The 25862-nt window shown below is 37.8% G+C and overlaps 2 protein-coding genes and 1 long non-coding RNA gene across 3 annotated transcripts in view; 1 reads left to right on the top strand and 2 right to left on the bottom strand.

Moving 5' to 3' along the window:
- LOC307161264 (NACHT, LRR and PYD domains-containing protein 3-like) overlaps positions 1-25862 on the bottom strand; it is a gene marked incomplete at its 5' end in the record, with an annotated part of 146659 nt that overhangs the window by 102245 nt on the left and 18552 nt on the right. The gene's annotated exons all lie outside the window — the stretch shown is intronic.
- LOC307161688 lies at positions 3128-4018 on the top strand. The gene is made up of 3 exons (XR_013821782.1): positions 3128-3577; positions 3702-3799; positions 3966-4018. It is a non-coding gene; the product is annotated as an uncharacterized lncRNA (long non-coding RNA).
- LOC307161261 (NACHT, LRR and PYD domains-containing protein 12-like) overlaps positions 21448-25862 on the bottom strand; it is a gene marked incomplete at both ends in the record, with an annotated part of 31605 nt that continues 27190 nt past the window's right edge. The window contains one exon of the mRNA XM_079875884.1: positions 21448-21622. Coding sequence (XP_079732010.1) covers positions 21448-21622 — 175 coding nt within the window. The remainder of the gene's footprint in view (positions 21623-25862) is intronic.

The following is a 25862-nucleotide window of genomic DNA, read 5'->3' as shown; positions in this document are numbered from 1 at the left end:
CTGCTGTAGAGAGATGCAGTGAATCTGGGCTTGATGGAAAACTATTGTGTTCAGAAAACTATTTCACTAAAAGGTTATCTAGAATTTTGATAAGAAGTGTGCACAAAAATAAAATTGTGCATTTCTATTATCAAGGTATACTCCAGAATAGCAGCCCATATACTGACCCATAATGTCTATTTGACCTTTAGCTCGTATCACAACTAAACTGTGTTGACGCTTATCATCATCATGACAGAACCTGCAGCATCTGATCTGATCTTGATCAAATTGTCAAGCTAATTGTACAGCTAAAATAATATATCAGTTATGAATATTTAGCCTCCATTTAACTAATTTAGTTAATTATTTGATCCTGTCTCACCTCAGTGTCTTCAGTTGACAGTCTGGATCCTGCAGTAAATCATTGAGCTTCTTCACTCCTGATTGTTCAGGATCATTTCCTGTGAGATCCAGCTCTATCAGGTGTGAAGGGTTTGATCTCAGAGCTGAAGCCAGAGCTTTATAACCTTCTTCTGTCACACTACAGTTAGAGAGTCTAGAACAGGAATGAAAGCATTCAGCTGATTAATCAGTTAAACCTGAACAATATAAATCCTTAAACTTGAATTTTATTTTGTTCTTTGTACAAATGCATTGAAAGTTAGTTGCAAAAACTGACAATTGAATATGGAGGCAAACAAAAGGCACAGAAATCTTTAATATGTTAGACATCAACATCACTTTCAAGATTACAGTTATTTAAAACTGTGTAAGCCTGTTTATCGGTCCAAATGGGGGTTTCCGCCAGAACGGGTGAAGGTCTCTGCGTGTTACTGTCTTTCCGCGCGGCAAAGTAATTTAATTCCATTTAAGCTTTTATCTAACTCCATTTTATATCTGACTCCATTTTATATCGGACTCCATTTGATCACGACCTCGAATTTAAGTTAGATTGCCAACTGGTTATTGGTCAATTATATAATAGTTTAACAATACATTTGATTGTTCTATTTAACTCTTTACTTATTTTTTACCCGTTCATATTAGGAAGCTATGTCGCTCAGAGGTCCTCACGCCTTGTTTAACGTGGGTCTCACGATCACAATCTCACCGGCTTTGGTCACTAAACAGGTAATTGCTATATACCTGAGATCGGTCGCATTCACGTTTACACAATCAAAGATACTTTGGTATAGCCCCCGTGATTGGATACACTTGAAATTAAAGTAACGTTTACTTCAGTAGAGGTATGGCCACTACTACATATCTAAGTCAACCAACTTTACTTGTCTTATAATAGCTTTGGATTGTCCATGCCATGGTTTCCCACATACACTTATCTAAAGTAACATTAATTTAAAACAGAGGTAAGACACACCCAGATTTAGGTTGGTCAAGCAGCATTTGCTGCCCTAAATGGAAATTCACTTCTTATCTTTGCAAAACACGTACACTTGAATTAGCGCCAAAGTATTAGTCGTCACTAATCTGATGCAAAACTTGCAGTGACATACGAATCTGTTTAATTCAGCTCTCTCAGGTGTGACGGGTTTGATTTCAAAGCTGAAGTCAGGATGAGACTTTGTTTCTCTGTAATACTGCAATCACTCAGACTGAAGACAGTGAAATAACAATAGTTCACATCTATGATGATCATCTTATTGAAGAGCTACAGCAGCATTTAGTTTCCAATAGTCTGTTTTAAAACCCAGTCACACTAGTTCTGTGTGCTGAAAGACACTGTTTCTTCTCTTTCATTTTTAACTATTTATTTGACATCTCTCTTCTTTATTCTCTGTTGAAAAGGCAGATTTCTGCATGTACACAATCAGTACATTGTATCAAATGCTGGAAATTAAACAATTACTATCTAGATAAAAAACACATACAAATGTGAGCAATAGGGTAAACCCAGTAGTGCACTGCTATAAATAGGGGTGTAACGATTCATTCATTTTCTCGATGCATCGATTACAAATCCTGCCGATGCATATGCATCGATCTTGAAACATGGATTTTTGAATCGTGAATCGTTTGTTTCGGTCAATAATCGATTTAATATTTAAAAATCGAATGAATTGCGATTATATAACGAATATACGATGGATAATTTTTAAAAATAAATATAAATCTTAAATTAGTTGCGTCTGCGACGTAAAGTGCGCCCTCACTGCAGTGGCGCAGCGGATTACGTCACTAATCTTCAATTCGCGCCTGTTTGTTGTCATTTGAATAAACGCAGCAGTGCACAATGGAGGGCAACGAAGAAGGAGAAATTTGCAAGGCACCAGCCAACATGAGATCAAAGGTTTGGGATTGCTTCGATTTTCACAAAGTAAATGGAAAGATTGACAAGTCCGTTGCAGTTTGCAGACATTGTAAATCTGAGTTAAAATACTTTGGAAATACAACGAACCTTAGCAACCATCTCCGCAGACGTCATGCCATTAATATAGACATACCTGCACCTAAAGCAGCTAGTATTTCAGGGTCAGACGTGAGAAGTGCTACTCCTAACCTATTTGGTCAACTTCAGAGTCTTCCCGAAAACACCCATCGTGCTAAAGCAATAACTGCATCTATTGCAAGATTTATTTGCAAGGATATGCGCCCATATAGCGTGGTGGAAAACACTGGTTTCCGAGAAATGATAAACACTTTAGAACCAAGATGCAAAATACCCAGCCGTCAGTTTTTCAGTGAAAAATGCATCCCGGAATTGTATCGGTCTACGAAAGAGGAGCTACAGCTCAAGCTTTCTCAATCTGTCCGTGTTGCCCTCACGACTGATTCTTGGACGTCGTGTTCGACAGAGTCTTATGTGACTATTACCGCACATCTGATTTCCATGAACTGGCAAATGCAGAGCTTCGTTCTTCAGACAAGGACTCTAAACGAAGCCCACACAGGCAAAAGCATTGGAGAATTGCTGCGCGATGCCTGTTCCGAGTGGACAATTGCAGACAAGAGTCCTGCTCTTGTTACTGATAACGCCCACAATATGATTGTTGCAGGTAAAGTTGCTGGATTTACCTCCCACATCACTTGCTTTGCACACACTCTGAACCTGGTGTCTCAAAAGGCCATGAAAGTTAGCAGTGCAGAGATATTGTTGGGCAAAGTAAGACGTATTGTCTCTTTTTTCCACCGAAGTTCAACTGCTACATGCACGTTAAAGGAGAAACAGCAAATTCTCGGCTTGCCGGTACACAAACTTAAACAGGACGTTTGCACTAGGTGGAATAGTTCTGTGGAAATGCTTGAGCGTTTCTTAGAACAACAAACTGCAATCTTGGCAACGCTTATGTCAAAGGATTTGTGGAGGGGAACAGAAGTACACACTGTCACAGAAACGGACATCAGTAATGCTGAGGATATTGTGAAAGTGATGGCACCCATTAAGGTTAGATCGCTACTACTATGATGTGTGAAGAAGAACAACCAACCGTGTCTGTGATTGCGCCTCTCCAGGCTAAACTACTCAAACATCTCGAGCCCTGCGAGGACGATACAGACATGACTCGAGAAATGAAATCAGCGATGACAACGGACTTCTCATCCCGGTATACCAACTCCCGTGACATTCTGCTTAAAGGTAAGATGTTGCTTGTAATTGTTGCTTATATTAAAACTTTTAATAGCACAACATTGTTCAAAGTTTTCATTTTGACTTGGTAACAACTAATAGTATTTTATTATTATTTTTTTGTTGTTGCTAGCATCTGCATTGGACCCCCGCTTCAAAGGGCTACCCTTTCTAGAAAACGAAGAAAGAGAAGTTGTCTTCACTAAACTTACTGTTGATGCCACAAACAGTGTATGTTTGCAACTTCCCTTATTTTCATGTACCAAATGCTGGCTAATTACTAGACTGTATTAAGGATTATAAGATTGTAATATGATGGTCCGAAATAGTACTTGGCTTGTTTTAGTGAAATTATTGACTTCACTGGTGTTCGTATTTATATTTCATTTTGTTACAGATTCAAGTGGAACAGCAGGAGGATGCAGTTGAAGAGAAACCACCAGACACAGCTGAAGAAGGTATTTATTTTAATAACTTGTTAATAATAAGTAATCTGTTTAAATTTAAAGGGTAGGCATTCTGTAGTATAAAAGTTTGGGATGCATTTGTAATTCATAATGTATTTAAGGACAAGAAATGAGATGCAAACAAACAACATTTTCATCATGTGTTTCCATCAATCTAATTAATTTTCTTTTTCAGATGAGATGAATCATACAAATACAAATACAGATCCATGGTTCCTCTGCCACTGACTGAAAATGCACTGGACTGGTGGAAGTCCCATGAGACAGAGCTACCAATCCTTGCAATCTGGCAAGAAGTTGTCTTTGTATTCCTGCTACCAGTGTGGCCTCAGAGAGAGTTTTCAGCACCGCAGGAGACATAGTGTCTTCTCAGAGAAGCAGTTTACGGCCAGATTGAGTTGATCAATTAATATTTTTGAAAAAAAATCTCAAGTAGATGGGGTTAGAAAAAAGCAAGTCATATCATAGCCATGTGTTTGTTCATATCTGTCTTACTACACTCACCACCATGTTTTAATCACACTCTGTGTGGTGTTACTGCCCGTTGGACTTGGCCTGTTGCATTTCTGCACTTTGCTGTATTTACACACTTTCTTTGCTGTATGTACACACTTTCTTTGCTGTATTTACACACTTTCTTTGCTGTATGTACACACTTTGCTGTATTTAAACACTTTGCTGTATTTCCTAAATGTTCAGGAAATGTGTGAAATGTTTACAATAAAAGCACTCATGGTGCATTGAATATGTAGAAGTAGTATTATTTTTCTGGGTTTACTTGCCTTAATGTATTTTGAGTCCTAAGAAGTTAAGCTATTGAACTGAAGTCCTGAATCAAGTTATTAAATCTATTGAATGGTCATGAATTTCCCAAAAAATGATTTTATTTGCTCAGATACAGATGTATACTAAAATTTACAGAATAGAACCAAATTTCATTGTTAATCGAATCGAATTGAATCGTTCTGATTTGCAAAAATCGTTTTTGAATCGAATCAAAAACCTCTGAATCGTGAATCGAATCGATTCGCTGTCTACCCAAAGATTCACAGCCCTAGCTATAAACAATGAAACATAAGCCCTGCTGTCTTCAAATAAATAAACTTCAGTCACACTGTAATTGCTGTACAGTATAATGATACTAACTGTAGTTTCTCCAGCTTGAATTGTGGGTTCATCAGTAGATCCCTGAGGTTTTTCACTCCAGAGTTTCCTAGTTTATTCCCGCTCAGGTCCAGCTCTCTCAGGTGTGATGGGTTTGATTTCAGAGCTGAAGTCAGGATGAGACTCTGTTTCTCTGTAATACTGCAATCACTCAGACTGAAGACAGAAAGAGAAAAAAAAATGAATCAGATTCATGAGGATCAACTAACGTGTTTAGCTTCATCCAGCAGACTTTTGCTGACAAATAAACAGGGATATCCAGGTTCAGGTAACACAGAGAAAGACTACGCATTGTTCATTTAAATATACTACCAACATTGTAACTGTCATGTGGAGTGCCCGTGTGAGCCACTGGAGGGCACTCTCTCCCTGTATTATGTTTCACCATGGACTCATTATGTTTAATTATGTTTCAGTTGTGTTTGATTACTGGCTATTGAGTTCCTTATTTAAGCCTGAGTGATCCCTGTGTCCTTTGCGAAGTCTTGTTACACTGTAAGCGTACATCTCTGAGCATTCTTCCCTGTTTTAGTATTCTGTGTTTCCCTGGACTCTAGACCCTTGCCTGCTTTCTGGACTGTTAATGAACCTGTGCTGCCTGCCTCGACCTAAGCCTGTTATCACCACGACTTACTGGATTGTCTCTTGTTTAACTGTATGCCGGAGTTTATGTCTGCTTGTGTGTGAGTTGAAATAAAGTGCTGCACATGGATCCGACCGCCTCTGTCCGTACGTTACAGTAACAACACAAACGTTTGTCTTGATCTATTTATGTTAGTTTACACATTCATTTCATATCATTTTTAAAGGGTCATGAAACCCCCTTAACACATTTTTTGAGATGTGAACAGATATGTACAGGCTGCACATCACTGAAAATAATAAAAGCACTCATAAGTATTACCAATAAGTGGAAATTGGTTATTTTTGTGTTTTTCTGAGCAATTTGGTTCTTCCGGGCTGAAAAGTAATGTGGAAGCGACGGTATCTGAGTTAGAAGCGTGCTTTCGGAGCGTGTGATTGGCTGAATGTGAGGTAGAAGCGTGCTTTCCGAGCGTGTGTGCCCTCATACAAGCCGAGTGCCCTCGTTTACGAACCATAGTGAAGCAAAAAGTAGTTGTCAAAGATGCAAAAGGCTGTTACAACTCAATAAAGAACCAGAACAACTAATTACTGCTTATAAGCAACATTTATAGAATGACTTGATGCAAGCTCTCAAATTAGTGTCCATTCAGGCTGCCATCTTGGTCACGCCCTTCCATGAACCATTAACATTTCCAAACATTTCCAAACAGTTATAACGTAACTAAGCCTCGTTTACTGAAATCATGTGACTTTGGCAGTTTGATACACACTCCAAACCACTGATTCGAAACAAAAGATTCGTAAAGGTTTCGTAGCTTCATGAAGCGAGTTTCGAAAGCGCCCATCACTAGCGTTCAGTGGATCTTATTACAGGCAGATACTGATCACAGACTTTTAAAATGCAATTGTTCAATTTTTGCAAGTTACAGTATATGCTCCACCAAAATTAGACATTTTACATTTTGGGAAATACAAACATTGAATTGAAAGCAGTTATGAACATTTCTGATTCTGATGTCACAAAAAACATTGTTCTGTTGAAATAATTATTGACCCATGATCAAACTGTCTGTCTTAACCAAATATTTAAAGCTTGATATCACGTTTTAATTGTGTTTTTAATTTGCTGATTAATTTTATTACTTTAAATTGTTGTGGCTCTGTGTGATGCTGAGGAAAAAACTGCTCTGACTTAAACAAGTAAGGAAATATTATCATCAGCTAACATTACAACTAAAAGTAAAGTAAAATTATGAATAAATGAGCAATACTCACGTCAGTGTGTTGAGTTGACAGTGTTTATCCTGCAGTAGAGCAGCGATCTGATTCACTCGTGTGTCTCCTAGTTCATGTCCACTCAGATTCAGCTCTTTCTGGAGTAACGGGTTTATACCAACAACTCTATTCACATACTGACAGGCTTCCTCTGCAGCAGGACTCAAAAACCTGCAGAAAAGTCCATTCAGTTCTCAACTAAATGTCTGTGGCATTACAAAACAGACTGATAGGATACTTTTTTTTTTCTTTGAACATTTAAATACACAAATAAATATAAATTTAAAAGAAACTAGAGCGACACTCAGTCCTAAAGCAAACTCATAAGAACAGGAACGTCTCACAGAGCAGAAGGGCAAAAGCTCACTAGATCATGGTTTTCAGTATGAATACAGAGTGTGAAATTAAGATCTTTCTGGCTTTTAAGCAGGAGAAGAGAGAAACGTCAGCACAGAGAAAACTGGCTTGTGAAACTGCATGTTTGTGAACATCTGGAGACTCGTAGACCTGCTGTAGAGAGATGCAGTGAATCTGGGCTTGATGGAAAACAACTGTGTTCAGAAAACTATTTCACTAAAAGGTTATCAAGAATTTTGATGAGAAAAATAATGCACAAAAATAAAATTGAGCATTTCCATTATCAAGGTATACTCCAGAATAGCAGCCCATATACTGACCCATAATGTCTATTTGACCTTTAGCTCGTATCACAACTAAACTGTGTTGACGTTTATCATCATCATGACAGAACCTGCAGCATCTGATCTGATCTTGATCATTTTGATGCAACAAATTGTCAAGCTAATTGTATAGCTAAAATAATATAGTAGTTATGAATATTTAGCCTCCATATAACTAATTTAGTGAATGATTTGATCCCGTCTCACCTCAGTGTCTTCAGTTGACAGTCTGGATCCTGCAGTAAATCATTGAGCTTCTTCACTCCTGATTGTCCAGGATCATTTCCTGTGAGATCCAGCTCTATCAGGTGTGAAGGGTTTGATCTCAGAGCTGAAGCCAGAGCTTTATAACCTTCTTCTGTCACACTGCAGTTAGAGAGTCTAGAACAGGAATGAAAGCATTCAGCTGATTAATCAGTTAAACCACGAACAATATAAATCCTTAAACTTGGAATTTTATTTTGTTCTTTGTACAAATGCATTGAAATTTAGTTGCAAAAACTGACAATTGAATATGGAGGCAAACAAAAGGCACAGAAATCTTTAACCCTCTGAGGTCTGAGGGGTTTTCTGGGCCTTGAGGTGTTCTGACATGCTCTGACATTTGTGCTTATTTCTGTTACTTGTGACATTTTCATGGCTAAAGTCTAATTACACTGTATTCAGCACAAACTCTGCTACAATAATATATCAGCAGCATGCATGTAAAAGTTTGTAGTTTTGAGATAATGACATTTATGCGTGGTTTGTGAAAATACAAAAAAAAATTGTCACTGAAATAAGGTCATGAAACCCCTACTGATTATTTCTTCACAAGACTTTTGAAAATTGTATCACGTAGCCTAGAATATTTGCTCCAAAACTATGTGAAAATCATAATGACTGCTCATTCAGAGAAGACAATATATTGATTTAAAATTTCTAAGACGTGTTTTAAGCTTTATGCGAAGGGCATTGATCACCTAATTAATATGTAAGCTTTTCACACCTGAGAAAGACAAAGACACTCCCTAATGGCCCTATTAGGAGCTATCAGGCCCTATCATTCTGAGCAACCTTGCACAAAGAATGAGGAGATTTAAAAAATAATGGCTTTTTGATTGTTTGGATTTATTTACAACACAACATAATCCAAATATACACAACAAATGACAAAAAAGCACAATATTGAAAACAATGATCCAAAGACATTTGTGCCATTCCTAAAAACATTGTACATGCCTTTCATTTCCAAGGTGTTTGATTATCACTTTACCATGTTCTTGTACAGAGACTCATGTGAATGTTGAAGTCAGCAGGACTCAGTGGCATCTGGTCCCTGAAAGAAAAAAAAGTGAACATACTGATATCAAGAGAAACTATAGGGAATATAGTTCTAAAATATATTGGGAATAAATTTTAGATTTTTCTGGTTAAAATTGCTTTTTAAAATTCACAGAATACACACACACACACACACACACACACACACACACACACACACACACACACACACACACAATGTTTCCAACAATATTTAATATAATGAACACCAGGTTTGTTGTGCCTTGTAAGCATAGGCTATGCACAGTGCTGCATAAAATAATAACAATAACCTATAGCAGCATATAAATCTTCCAAAAAATTTCAGTAACAACTACGCTAGAGAAAAATATATTGAATTATCATATGTTACTTCAAATGTTTCCATTCATTATGATGATATGAAATGAGATAATAGTAAAAACATGAAGCCTTTGTTTGGTGCGTTTTGCTTTTCAAACGCGATTGTTTCAGACGCGATTGCGATACATTCAAAACCAGCGCTCGCTCCAAAATATGAAACATTATGGTTACCATATTATACATATCTACGTTTGAGCAGATATCCACAAACACAGTAACAGTAAACACGGGTCCAAATATTATAATATTCACCATATATCTAGCAACAGTTCAACTGCAATGTGAAGTTTATGCAACAATAACATGAACTAATAATTAAGAATTTCTTACCTTACATCTTTCTTTTCTTCAAATCGCGTTCTTCTTCTTCTGAGGTAAATCCAATGTAAGCTCACGGCACGTCTTTCAAACTTGACGAAAAGCAGAGACTTGTGAAGTTTTGTTGGTGCTTTGTTTTTGAGGTAATGAGTGCATTCGCGTTCCATGTGGAGATTTGCATGTGAATCTCTTTTGCGCATGTGGGCGTGGTCAAATTAAAAATAATTAGCAAGCGCGTGAGAAGCTGGACATCTTGTTGGTTTTATACAAATTACTTAAACAGAGAATATTTGTTTTCAGTTTGAATCCGATCATTTAAAAGTACACACTTAAATGTTTATAAGGTATATGGCTCATAAATGTGTGACAAGTATTCACTGAGTGAGGGGGAGTGGCTATGGCGCGGAGCTGAACGGTCGCATTCTCGATCTCTCCGTAGGAATCGGCTAAATTTACTTATCCTGAGTTAAAAGCGAACGCACTCCTTCATCAAACTTAAGTTTAGTACATCTGTAAACTAAGACATGTCGACCAAACAATCTAAATCCAACTCGGGCCACCAAAAAAAGGCTCAGAATAAAGCCGATCGGCTAACCACTGATGTGCATGCTTCCGGAGCCGCGGGGATTTTAGAGGCTATTGCATCCCTGAAAAATGACTTCAGCTCCAAATTTGACGGAGTTCTGACCGCAATCAACGAGATTAAGTCAGACTTTAAAGACTTTTCAGGAAGACTGGAACAAGCAGAGAACCGTATTGGTGACATGGAAGATGATATTGCCAATGAGAAAACCAGAATCACGATACTGGAGAAACAGGTGTGTGATCTCACCTCTAAGGTGGATGACCTGAAAAACAGGAGCCGTCGTTCAAATTTCAGACTGGTGAATCTCCCGGAGAAAGTTGAAAAGGGTGCTGCAGCTGCTTTCCTGGAAAAATGGCTACCTGATGTCCTGGGACCCGAGACTTTTCCTGCCCCGTTGATTATCGAAAGAGCTCATAGACTACAAGGTGCGCCACAATCCTCTGCTCCGCGAGTCATGATACTGAAGTTTTTAAACTTCAGAGACAAGATCGGAGTCATGCAGGCAGCCAGAAAAAAGGGCAAGATCATGTATGAAGGCCACCATTTCATGCTTTTCCAAGACATCTCTACTGATCTACACAGGAAAAGAAAGCGATTCGATGATGTGAAAAAAAGACTGCGGGACCTGAAGATAGACTACGGCATCATTTATCCTGACAAACTCAAGCTGCTCCACGGAAGGAAATCTCGCGTGTTTGATGATCCTGCAGGTGTGGAGTCGTTTATTAAAGAATTGGACACCTAGCAAGTTGACCACGACTGGCTAACGGGATTACACTGTGAGGACCTCTGTCAGTGACGGGACTTTTTAACGGCAGCAGACGATGTGATCATTTATCCTGAACTTTGTTTTTTCACCTAACAATACTGAGAAAAGGTACTGTAACGATGCTTTGCCAGGCTGCACCCAATTGTCACTATATGCAGACGCGGTTTTAATCCCACACAGACAGATGCATGCATATATATATTATATATTTTGTTTGCTTATTTTATTAAGCCGGTTGTGAGCGAGGGTGGGGTTTAGTGTGTGATTTATCAGTTTATAACTGCTCCTCGTTGTTAGTGGATCAGTTGAGCGTCTAGCTCGTTCTTAATGTTACCATGGAAGGTAAGCCGTCTCGTTTGGGGAGATAGTGCTGGGATTAAGTTTTGGGGGTATAAATGTACATTTCATTTTGCAGTTCGGGATAACGACATACACTCCAATTGCTTTAAGAACGAAATTACAGTTTACATTATTTCTTCCTATTACATATATGACCTGGTTGAAACTGTTTATGCTTGATTTTATTTTATGTCTTCTAATCTAAATTTGAAGTTTACATCCTGGAATGTTAGAGGTATGGGGAAGTTGGCTAAAATTAAGCAAGTCCTCAGTAGGGTTAAACACTCAAATCGTTAGTTGTATATCTCCAAGAAACCCATTTATTGTCAGATGAAGTGATAAAGATAAAAAGGAGATGGCTAGGGCAAGTAATATCAGCCTCCCACTTAACATACACCCGAGGGGTGATGATCCTGATCCATAAATTGATACCATTTAAAGTGGACAACATCATCCGTGACATAGGGGGCAGGTACCTGATTGTCCAGGGTACATTGATAAATGAGAAGATAAACATGATTAATGTATACGCCCCAAACGAAGACAATCCCAAATTCTTTGAAAATTTATTTTTATTAATTGCTTCTCTCCCAGGGAAGGCTATTATAGCAGGTGATTTCAACTGCACTTTAGATCCTAAATTGGATCGGTCAACTGAGATGGACTCCTCTCATATACAAAGTAGGAAGAAATTGTTACAGTATATAAATTATCTGAATTTGTGTGACCCCTGGAGGAGACTGAACCCAGATAAATTAGAATTCTCCTGTTATTCTCCCCGATTTAAGTCATACTCACGAATAGATTTTTTCCTGATTTCCAGCTCTATGTTCTCCTCTGTGATAGAATGTAACTATAATAGTATACTGCTGTCAGACCACTCCCCTACTTCACTTGTATATTGAGCCCAAGGGGTAGTTAAAGGGACTCCTAGATGGAGATTCCATCCCAGATGGCTTTCTGATTCGAACTTCTTGCAATTTTTAGATGCCCAAATTGAGTTGTTCTTCAATAAAAATACAGATGAGACATCTGCTATTGTCAGATGGGAGGCCTTTAAGGCATATATCAGAGGCATGATCATATCTTACACTAGTTCAAAAACAAACAAACTCAAGTTTAAAATGAATGAGCTTGACCACAAAATTAGACAATTGGAAACTGAGGCCTTTTTGGACAGCTCCACAAAAATAAAACAAGAATTAAAGCTACTTAAAGCGCAATACGAGGAAATTTCCACATCGAAAGCAGAAAACAGTTTAATCCGGCTCAAACAGAGTTTCTATGATCAAGGTGAAAAACCGGGGAGACTGTTAGCCTGGCGAATAAAGAAATTAGACGCAGACAGGGCAATTACTGCTATTCAAACGCAGAGTGGAGCAATAACAACAGACCCACAGGAAATAAATTATACTTTCACCATCTACTATAAAATATTATATTCATCCGAATCCCCGGAGAGCCTGGAAACACAATCTGAGTTCCTGGATGGTCTTTATATTCCTCCCATATCAGATGATTTTAAAGAACAATTGGATAGGAAACTAGATGCCTCAGAAATTGCTGGCGCCATTACTAATATGAGAGGAGGTAAGGCCGCAGGCCCTGACGGTCTTCCAGTTGATATCTATAAGATATGTAAGGGTTAATGCCCGACGAGGTGTCCATTATCAGGTTTTAATGGACGACGGCGAGGCGTGAACCGTCCGACGCGCAGCGGAGGTTTTACTATAACTATTTACTAAATCCATTAAAACCTGATAATGGACACCTCGAGGGGCATTAACCCGCTTATACCATGGTTACTTACGAAAGAAAGAAATATTTAATCAATTAATAATACTTTAATGTGTTTTAGAGTAAAAATCGTGAGGGTTTTTATTTATTAAGTCGAGCGCACTATTTAATATCTCCCGTATACAGGCGTTGCCAAACAACGTGGCCACAGCGACCCGACCGCAGCAGTTGATCAGTGAGTTTGAGCCAGCGCAATCATTTAGAACTGTCATCAGGCAAATTGACGGGACGCCTTTCCTAGGTGTCCATTATCACTTTTTAACGGACACCCTGCAGCCAATCAGAATCGAGTATTCACCCAGACCATGGTATAATTAAAGATAAATTAATTGAACCCCTTTTAGCTATGTATGATGAGGCCTTTCAACAGGGTTGTCTTCCGGATTCCCTGAGGAGCGCGCTGATAACACTTATATTGAAACCCAATAAGTCCCCTACCAATTGCACATCGTATAGACCTATTTCTCTGCTTAACACAGATTCTAAGATTATTGCTAAAGTAATGGCTAGAAGACTAGAACCGGTGCTCTCGACCGTGATCAACCCGGATCAGAATGGTTTTGTGAAAAACCGCCAAGCATTCCATAATGTCAGGAGGGTGTTGAATTTGATGCACGCGAGGGAGGGAACCCCTGACACCGCTATTCTGTCCTTAGATGCTGAAAAAGCGTTCGACAGAGTGGAGTGGAGCTATTTATTCGATGTGCTATTTCGCCTTGGCTTTGGTAACTACTTTCGAAAATGGATTGAGACACTTTATACTGACCCAATGGCAGAGGTCTCCACCAACCATATAATATCACCTCCTTTCAAACTCACAAGAGGTACTCGTCAGGGGTGCCCTCTCTCGCCAATGCTATTTGTTTTAGCAATGGAACCGCTTGCAATAGCGGTGAGATCGCACCCCTCAATTTCAGGTATAAAAATATCAGACACGGAACATCGCATTGTAATGTATGCTGATGACACCCTCTTGCTTCTAACAGACCTAAGTAATTCAATTCTCAATCTGACTAATTTAATTGACACATTTGGAAAATTTTCAGGTTTTAAAGTAAACGATACAAAATCCTCTATTATGTTCCTGAATAAGCAGGAGCGAATAAATCCGGTGATAAAACACCCTTTCAAAAATGCGGTAAATGGATTTAAATATCTCGGTATCACCATCACCCCATCCATAAAAGATTTAATATTCTGTAACTATGATCCTATGATTTCTACAGTAAATGAATCCATGAATAGCTGGTCATCAATGCCAATCTCTCTTTTGGGGCGTATAAATATAATCAAGATGAATATATTACCAAAGTTTTTATACCTATTTCAATCCATTCCTTTACCCCCGCCGCCACAGTTCTTTTCTAAAATGAAGCAACTATTTACTAAGTTTATTTGGAATAACAGGAGGTCAAGGTTGAGGCTGTCACTTCTTTACCTGCCTTATGAGAGAGGAGGGTTACAATTACCTAATTTACAATGGTACTTTTGGGCTGCTCAAATTAGAGCTGCAATGTACTGGTTTTCACCTGAACCTTACTTACCATGGGTGCAAATTGAAAGTATCTGCACTAAAGGCCAGCGACTTGACACTTATTTATACTCTGCATCTGTCAAAAAACTGAAGCGGCTCACTGATAACCCCTTTGTGAGAAACACAATTAATGTCTGGCACAATGTACAGTCATTTCTTGGTGAATCTACTTTGTTTTCAGGCTTTTCACCAATATGGGTGAATGATAACTTTTCTCCTGGAAAAAAAGACCAAGGTTTTAAAATGTGGGCAACAAAGGGCATTTGTAAAGTTATGGATTTATACAAGGAAAGTAAACTAGCTTCATTTGAGGAACTTAGAAATGAATATGATATACCTCGGACGCACTTATTTAAATATTTACAGCTAAGGAGTTTTGTTTATGCACAGACACATTCCTATATACAACCCCGCTTGTCCATGTTAGAAAACCTAGCTGTGAATAACTGTACTGGCAAGGGTCAGATATCTTTACTCTATAATATCCTGGTGAAAAACCATAAAGACTCTACTGAGCATAAGAAAACTCAATGGATAAATGACTTACAAACAGATATCTCAGAGGAGGACTGGATAGAGGTGTGCTCTAGAGCACAACTTTTAACAATAAATACCCATCTTAAACTGATTCAATATAATTGGATTATGAGGACTTATGTTACTCCCGAAAGACTGAATAAGATGAATCCTAATATTCCTGATATCTGTGTTAAATGTAATGTCGAAAAGGGCACCTTATTTCATTGTCTGTGGGACTGCTCAGAGATACGAAAGTTCTGGAATGAAGTTATAAAATGTATTTCTAAGATGACTTTAAATCCAGTGCCTGACAATCCTGCACTTTGTATTCTTAATTTGTATCCAAAGGACTGTATGTTAAACCGCAAAGAGAAGAAAATTACAGACTTATGTTTAGTACAAGCTAGACGCTTGATTTCTCTCTGTTGGAAAGATGTCAAGTGCCCTTCTGTTGGTCGCTGGCTGAAAGAACTATCATCATGCCTCATCCTTGAAAAGTTAACATACACAGTGAAAAAGAAATCAGCCGAATTCAGAGAGATTTGGAATCCCTTTCTTGCATTCTTGGAGAACTGTGAAGTCGAGGATACTCTGGAAACCTGAAGGCGATATGTCCCTAACTGTTGATACCTCCTAAGCTGTGTATGATTATATAATGTCGTTACCCAGTGTTATTTTTTTTTTTTTTTTTTTTTTTTCGTTTGGGGTGGGGGGAGTGGATTATTTTATAGTTTGACTGTTATATGTTTTTGTAAACTGTTAAATTCAATAAATACATGTTTATAAAAAAAAAAAAAGTATTCACTGAGTTTTGTTTCAGTTTATAGACGTGCTCAAGAAAAAAAAGTTCACCGCGACGGGGAGGCAGAACGCACACCCTGTTTATTTTCTTTATTTTACAAAAGCACAATGTTTTGATTCGATTGTAAGTGGACATATACAAAAGTAGAAATATCACAGATTCTTTTTTCATATTTCTTTTTTCTGTATGACCATAAATGACAGAGAAATTTAAGTTTATTGTGCTACTATGTGAAGAAAATCCAGCAAAACGCGACCGGCGCATTTGTTGACCCCAGAGGGTTAATATGTTAGACATCAACATCACTTTCAAGATTACAGTTATTTAAAACTGTGTAAGCTCGTTTATCGGTCCAAATGGGGGTGTCCGCCAGAACGGGTTAAGGTCTCTGCGTGTTACTGTCTTTCCGCGTGGCAAAGTAATCTAATTCCATTTAAGCTTTTATCTGACTCCATTTATATATCTGACTCCATTTGATCACGACCTTGAATTTAACCCTCTGGGGTCTAAGGTGTTTTTGGGGTCCTTGAGATGTTCTGACATGCCCTGACATTTGTGCTTTTTTCAGTTGCTTATAAACATATTAATGGCAAAGGTATAATTACACTCTATTTATCACAAACAGGGCTACCATAATATGTGAGCAACATGCATGTACATGTTTGTATTTTTGAGAGAATAATGTTTATGCATGGTTATTGAAAAAACTAAAAACTAAATTTTCTGAAATAAGGCCACAAAACACATACTAACTATGTGTCAATAAGACTTGACTAATGGATGTTGTCGCCTAGAGTTTTTTCTTCAAAATGATCTGAAAATCATCCTGCCTAATCATTCACATAAAACAATACATTGATTTAAATTTTGCAAGACACTTTCTGTTTGGAAAGGAAATTTGCGAGTGGGCGTCAACGACCAACACCATCATGCATATTTAGTGGTTCGCACCTGAGGAGACAATGGGGCCCGCATACTTAATGAGCCATTCATTCAGGTGTGTCACTGAGCCACAAGAAAGAATGCAAGAGCAATATGTATGTGTGTGTGTGTGTGTGTGTGTGTGTGTGTGTGTGTGTGTGTGTGTGTGTATGTATATATATATATATATATATATATATATATATATATATTATTCTACCAAATTGGTTCACAGTTGGAAGCATCTTATTTTTTTTATTTTTCCACAAATTGTGCTTGCAAATTGTATAATATCCAAGGAAAACATGTCTAGTAATTGTGCAGTTAATTCTCATACTGTATTTTCAGTTTTGGAATATGTATCCTCTCCCCAAATTTGTCACTAATAAAACACAATAAAAATTATTTAAAGAAAAGGCTTATATTTACCTTTTAATAGTTTGTTTACATCTACTTTTTAAATATATTTTTTATTAAAAAGGTTACAATTACAACAACAATTCAAGTGTAATCTTTCTTTGTAAAAACTAAAGTATACATTTTATCGTACATATTTCAAAGTTAAGGATTCATTACTTTGAATATAGCCTAGGCTACATTGGAACAAACACTATACTAACATATTATTTGATTACTTTATTTTTGATAAAACATACTATATTTAACATATGAGCAAAAATTGGCAAACAAAAGCTTATTTGAGGTGGCAGATATTTTACAGTAAAAATGTATAATCTATCCAAAACTTGTCAACGAAATGTTGTCTTTCATATGTCTGTAACGGTCTTTCGTTCATATAAGAAATATAAATGTTAATTAGCAGTTTAATACGTTGCTTATACAAATACATTTTATTTAAACATATTTCAGTCGATTTTTACTTATCTCAGTATAGCAATATAGTTTGGTAAAAGCGGATCATTCACACACAGAAATGCGATTCAAATTTAAAGCGTCTTTTTGCGAGTTGTGGTAAACAGCGCGCATCTCTGCCGTTCATTCATTCACACACAGAAATGCGATTCACTTGAGAATGAAAAAACTTACTACAGTATTCCTCAGCTCAGCTGCATCTGTTGCTCCTCGAAATACCCGCACTTCTGAGGTACATTTTCCATTATTATTATTACGATAGTATTATTCCTCACAGCACCGCGAGACGGTGTAAACAAGTACAATGATCTGAATAAACTTGATGTGTTTTCTAGAGCTGATATGGGGCATTCACAGTTTGCATGGATTGCCCATGGGATTGCCTCAGTCATTTGCGTTTGAATAGCGCGTGCTCTCCGTGGGCGGAGTCACATTAAAACTTAATGAGCTGAGATGAGAACGACTGACATCTCTCTCTTTTCATACAGATTACATAAACTGAGAATATTTGTTTTTTATAAAAATTACTTAATTTAAAAGAAGTGAATTCAAGCTTCATGCCTATGTGTCTGTATGTCTGTTTGACTGAGTAATCGCTGAGTTATTGTTCATTTTCGGACGCGTTTCAGAATTGACTTTACTGACAGAGAGAAAGCAGAACTCGCATCATGTTTATTTTTCTTTATTTGGCAAAAAGCTGAACACTTTGTTTTTATTGTGAGTATACACAAAAATAATACACACTTAACAGGATCGATTGATGTATGAAACTGGTTTGTAAGATCAAAGTCAACAGAGTATTTGGAGTCTCGTTTGAACTGAAAAGAAAAAAAGCGAGCAAATCACGCCGGCATGATTGTCGACCCCAGGGGGTTGAGTTAGATTGCCAACTGGTTATTGGTCAATTATATAATAGTTTAGCAATACATTTAATTGTTCTATTTAACTCTTTACCTATATTTTACCCGTTCATATTAGGAAGCTATGTCGCTCTGAGGTCCTTGCGCCTTGTTTAATGTGGGTCTCACGATCACAATCTCGCCAGCTTCGGTCACTAAACAGAGGTAATTGCTATATACGTGAGATCGGTCGCATTCACGCTTACACAATCAAAGATACTTTGGTATAGCCCCCGTGATTGCATACACTTGAAATTAAAGTAACGTTTACTTCAGCAGCGGTATGGCCACTACTACAGATATAAGTCAACCAACTTTACTTGTCTTATAATAGCTTTGGATTTGCCATGCCGTGGTTTCCCACATACACTTATCTCATGAAATTAAAACAGAGGTAAGACACACCCAGATTTAGGTTGGTCAAGCAGCACTTTTGCTGGACTAAACGGAAATTCACTTCTTATCTTTGCAAAACACGTACACTTGAATTAGCGCCAAAATATTAGTCGTCACTAATCTGACACAAAACTTGCAGTGACATACGAATCTGTTTAATCCAGCTCTCTCAGGTGTGATGGGTTTGATTTCAGAGCTGAAGTCAGGATGAGAATCTGTTTCTCTGAAATACTGCAATCACTCAGACTGAAGACAGAGAAATAACAATAGTTCACATCTATGATGATCATCTTATTGAAGAGCTACAGCAGCATTTAGTTTCCAATAGTCTGTTCTGAAACCCAGTCACACTAGTTCTATGCGCTGGAAGACACTGTTTCTTCTCTTTCATTTGAACTATTTATTTGACGTCTCTCTTCTTTATTCTCTGTTGAAAAGGCAGATTTCTGCATGTACACAATCAGTACATTGTATCAAATGCTGGAAATTAAACAATTACTATCTAGATAAAAACACATAAAAATGTGAGCAATAGGGAAAACCCAGAAAGTGCACTGCTATAAACAATGAAACATAAGCCCTGCTGTCTTCAAATAAATAAACTTCAGTCACGCTGTAATTGCTGAACAGTATAATGATACTAACTGTAGTTTCTCCAGCTTGAATTGTGGGTTCATCAGTAGATCACTGAGGTTTTTCACTCCAGAGTCTCCTAGTTTATTCACGCTCAGGTCCAGCTCTCTCAGGTGTGACGGGTTTGATTTCAGAGCTGAAGTCAGGATGAGACTATGTTTCTCTGTAATACTGCATCTATACAGACTGAAGACAGAAAGAGAAAAGAAAACGACTCAGATTTATGATGATCAACTAATGTGTTTAGCATCATCCAGCCGACTTTTGCTGACAAATAAACAGGGATATCCAGGTTCAGGTAACACAGAGAAAGACGACACATTGTTAATTTAAATATACTACCAACATTGTAACAACACAAAACAATCTATTTATGTTAGTTTACACATTCATTTCATATCATTTTTAAAGGGTCATGAAACCCCCTTAACACATTTTTTGAGATGTGAACAGATATGTACTGGGTGCACATCACTGAAAATAAAAAAAGCACTCATAAGTATTACCAATAAGTGGAAATTGGTTATTTTTATGTTTTTCTGAGCAATATGGTTCTTCCGGGCAGAAAAGTAAAGTGGAAGCGACGGTATCTGAGTTAGAAGCGTGCTTTCGAGCGTGTGATTGGCTGAATGTGAGGTAGAAGCGTGCTTTCAGAGCGTGTGATTGGCTGAATGTGAGGTAGAAGCGTGCTTTCGGAGCGTGTGATTGGTCGAATGTGAGGTAGAAGTGTGCTTTCCGAGCATGTGATTGGCTGAATGTGAGGTAGAAGCGTGCTTTCGGAGCGTGTGATTGGCTGAATGTGAGGTAGAATTGTGCATTCGGAGCGTGTGATTGGCTGAATGTGAGGTAGAAGCGTGCTTTCTGAGCATGTGTGCCCTCATACAAGCGGAGTGCCCTCGTTTACGAACCATAGTGAAGCAAAAAGTAGTTGTCAAAGATGCAAAAGGCTGTTACAACTCAATAAAGAACCAGAACAACTAATTACTGCTTATAAGCAACATTTATAGAATGACTTGATGCAAGCTCTCAAAATAGCGTCCGTTCAGGCTGCCATCTTGGTCACGCCCTTCCATGAACCATTAACATTTCCAAACATTTCCAAACAGTTATGATGTAACTAAGCCTCGTTTACTGAAATCATGTGACTTTGGCAGTTTGATACACACTCAAGATTCGTAAAGGTTTCGTAGCTTCATGAAGCGTGTTTCGAAAGAGCCCATCACTAGCGTTCAGTGGATCTTATTACAGGCAGATACTGATCACAGACTTTTAAAATGCACTTGTTCAATTTTTACAAGTTACAGTATATGCTCCACCAAAATTAGACATTTTACATTTTGGGAAATACAAACATTGAATTGAAAGCAGTTATGAACATTTCTGATTCTGATGTCACAAAAAAACATTGTTCTGCCTCTACAGTAACTGAAATAATTATTGACCCATGATCAAACTGTCTGTCTTAACCAAATATTTAAAGCTTGATACCATGTTTTAATTGTGTTTTTAATATGGTGTTTAATTGTATTACTTTAAATTGTTGTGGCTCTGTGTGACTAGGAAAAAAACTGCTCTGACTCAAACAAGTGAGGAAACATTATCATCAGCTAACATTACAACTAAAAGTAAAGTAATATTATAAATAAATGAGCAATACTCACGTCAGTGTGTTGAGTTGACAGTGTTTATCCTGCAGTAGAGCAGCGATCTGATTCACTCGTGTGTCTCCTAGTTGATGTCCACTCAGATTCAGCTCTTTCTGGAGTAACGGGTTTATACCAACAACTCTATTCACATACTGACAGGCTTCCTCTGCAGCAGGACTCAAAAACCTGCAGAAGAGTCAATTCAGTTCTCAAATAAATGTCTGTTGCATTACAAAAAAGACTGATACAAAACTTTTTTTTCTTTGAACATTTAAATACACAAATAAATATATATTTAAAAGAAACTAGAGCGATACTCAGTCCTAAAGCAAACTCATAAGAACAGAAACATGTCACAGAGCAGAAGGGCAAAAGCTCACTAGATCATGGTTTTCAGTATGAATTAGGGCTGGGCGATAAAACGATAACGATAATTATTAAGATATAATTTTTCTTGATAAAATGATATCAAGAGTTCGATAAATGTCCGATAATGTTTATGCGCCAAAAGCGGATCGAAACTCATTTGAACCACGCGCCACACGGACTATTCATCCGCTCGGCTCAAAGTCCAAACAGCAGCGCAGCGCGAGCTCACTAGAGCAGATGCGTTTACTCTGATCGGTCTCGGTCACGAGATCCAGTGAGAAGCACTTGAATTTAGCGAAGAACATAAATGTCTCAGTGATTTAAACCAGTTTAAAGGCAGATGAAACAGCGCTGACAAACAGGTGAAACACTGTGCGCAACGATACAGTCAGAAGGCTTTTCCATCTTCTAATCCCCATCATTTACCATGGATTTACTGTAACATTAGCCTAGTAATATTAACTGCACCATGAAATGTGGGATATACATATTGAATTGTATTATATTATTAATGTAGACAATGTATTAAAGGACTAATGGAATATAATTATAGTATTAAAATATAGCTGCAAGCAGCAATTATCGGGGCCAAGCAGAATAAGATGTCAAGACACGTCAGACCAACTGCAACAATGAGCAATAAAAGACATTTAAAGAGGATTTTAGGCGAAATGGCTGAAAAATCACATAAAAAGTAATTAAAAATATGATTTAATTGATTATCACTTTTGACCAATAGGTGACGCAGTTTAAAAACTAATGTGATGTGGTCAGACTGAAGTGACAATGACACATACAAAGTTTGGTGTCAATATGTCAAGGCATTGCAGAGATAAAGCCTGAATAGTCCTTTTGGCATCATGCCTCAACTTTGCTGCTGCGCTATACGAAAACGGTTTCGTCTATCGACACGAAATCCATAACTTTTAGTCGGCAGAGACTGGAGATGATACGATTCGATTGTGGTGAAAATCGGACAAACGGTCTAGGAGGAGTTCGGAAAAGTATGTTTTGAATAAAAATCAAGATGGCGGACAGGAAGTTCGGCCAAATAAGGAAAACTTGGTATCTATGTTCTCGGCTTGACTCAAGGAATCTATCAAGACTAGTGGCATTTCAATAGCCAGATTTATTCAAAAATTATTAGCCTTTTTGGAAATTGTTTTAATTACTTTTGACCACAAGGTGGCGCTGTCTCGAATTATTTTGGGTACCTTCAGGGGATGGTGCAGATGGCACATTCTGAGTTTCGTAATATTACACCAATGCATTTGTTTAGTATAGCATTTTATTTCACAAAACTATTGAAGTCAATGGGAATTTCATGTTTTGTTCTATTATAGCGCCACCAAGAGGCTCAGTCCCACCATTTGTTATGTGTCCTCAGAGTGAGCCCATACATATGTGTGTCAATTTTGGTGAAAATATCTCAATTCGCTTCGGAGTTATAGACATTTAGATGAAAAAACACGTAAAAAATTACTGACACATGACTTTGATTGGATTTTACTACCCCTTACTATCAATATTTTCGCATTTGGGCATTGATAATTAGCTATCGACTTATGTTTCCAAACTTCTGACGGTGGTTTCGTCTCGATCGGACTAGCGGTTTCGAAGATATCGGCCTAGCATGTTTGGTATCGTTGGACTCAGCAATGATTCAGGAGTCTAATGAGATGAGTCTCGTAAAAAAAAAAATCGACCACACCCAAAGTTATAAGCATTTTAAAAAAAATTCAGCACTAGGTGGTGCTGTTTCGAAACTTATCAGGCTCCTTCAGGACATCGTGCTGATGACCCATACCAAGTTTCGTAACAATCCGTTCATGCGTTCATAAAATAGAACACTTTAGCAAAAAATTCAAAATGGCCGACAGTCAAAATGGCCGATATGGTAAACTTGGATATCAGTCGACTCGGCATGTTGCCCTGAATCTAACAAGACCAATTTTATGATTTTTGGACAATATGTTCAGAAGTTATAAGCAAAATAGCCATTTTCATATCTCCGGACCAGTAGGTGGCGCTGCGCCGAAACGCAGCATGTACCCTTTGGTCAAGCTTGTGAGTACATGTACCAAGTTTGGTCTGAATATTTATTTGTTTATTTGTTTATTTAAAAGGATCCCCATTAGCTGACGCCGAGACGACAGCTAGTCTTCCTGGGGTCCAAACAATACATACAAAACCCAATAATTACAATCACAATTACTTCCAAATATATCATATATAAATATACATAAGAGAACAAGAAAAAATAACAATACAAAAAGTACTGATTAAAATAATAATAAAATAATGAAAAACAACATAGCACATGATACAACCTCGCTCAACCAATCCAGACGATATTATGATGTTGAAAACAAATACAGTCTTAGTCTTTTTTTAAAACCAGTTTTTCCCTTGATTTCCCGAACCCCAACTGGAAGATTGTTCCAAAACACAATTGACCTATAAAACACGGTCCTCTTCATAGAGTCAGATTTAGGTAGGGGTAAAGAAATCTGTAGACTATTCGCCCCTCTTGTGTAATGTGAATGCATATCTGAATAGTAAATTATATTATCATAAAGAAATTTAGGAGTCCGAGTGTTAATAATTCTATGAAAGTATACTAACATATTAACAGATAGTCTATGCTTGACCATCAGCCAAGCAAGACGTTCATGCATCTCTGCAACACTCGTTCTCAAAGAACAACCAAGAACCAGTCTTGCAGCCTTGTTTTGAGCCACTTGTAATTTTTTTGAATGACTACTTGATGCAGCAGACCATACAACAGAACAGTAATCCAAATGACACAAAACCAATGTACAAACAACACGACTAAACTGAATATGATAAACCGTTGCGGAGATACAGCCTTAAGACTGTTTTCACAAACCCTACGTAAAATTTGTTCATGTGTTTATCGAAAACGGTTTGACGAATCAACTTGAATTCCATAACTTTTTGTCGGCATGGTCTGGAGATGATCTGGTAAAATTTTTGTGAAAATCGGAGAAACGGCATAGGAGGAGTTCGAAAAAGTATGTTTTTCAGAAAATTCTAAATGGCGGAAAATTTCCATGACGGAAAATGACGTCATAGGGAGCAATCGAATCGTCATGAGCTAGGGAATCAGAGGAAAAAATCATTTTGTTGATTGGCCTTACGGTTCAATAGTTATTAGCAAAATATGAGTGAAACTTTGGACAGGTGGTGGTGCTAGAGGGAATGAGTTAGACACACCAAAATTGGGGTATTTAATGTTGGGACTGTCCTCTATCAGAATGTCAAACCATTACAACTTTCGTGCAAACGGTTCTATGGGCTGCCATAGACTCCCATGGCGGAAGAAGAAGAATGATAATAGTAAGAACGGGAACAGATACAATAGGTGCCTCCGCACCTTCGGTGCTTGGCCCCTAATTAAGATATTAATTTTGTTAAGGAAAAATGACAAATGTTCGAATGTTCTACCTCAGATTTGAGAAATGTTCACCAGTTCGGCAAGTGTTTGTCATGATATGTTCTGACAATAAAGAGTAGTTTAAAACCACAATTAACGCTCTGGGGCCGTATTCACAAAGCATTTTATCTTACCACTAGGAGTACTCCTAAATTGCACTAAAAGATTTTAGCTAGGAGTTTTCTCTTAAAAGTTATTCACAACGCCTTTCAGACCTACTCTTAGTAAAGAAAAATGACAACTCCTAAACTAAGAGTGTGTCTTCGTTGCTACGGATGACGTCATTACTCATGCACGAGCTTGACTGAAGTGACCACCTTGATTGGCTGATGATTGTAACGCGGGAATGATTCCAAACACCTCCCCTACGATGATGAGTGACAGGTGACAGGTCTGAGAATGCGTGCGCTACACAAGTAGTGCGAAGGATGGAAGATGATGAATAACTGAATAAATAGCCTAAATCAGGGGTCACCAACTGGCGGACTCCAACATTCGGACACCAACATTCGGACCGCAAAATGCGTCCATACGGACCGCGAAGCCTTTTGACATAATGAAATAAATAAATGCCGCTATTTTCTAATAAAAACACATTCA

Source organism: Squalius cephalus (assembly GCF_949319135.1).
Source record: "Squalius cephalus genome assembly, chromosome: 7".
Lineage (NCBI taxonomy): Eukaryota > Metazoa > Chordata > Actinopteri > Cypriniformes > Leuciscidae > Squalius > Squalius cephalus.
Note: the sequence above shows the minus strand (reverse complement) of the source record. Positions and strands in the feature narration are given on the sequence as shown.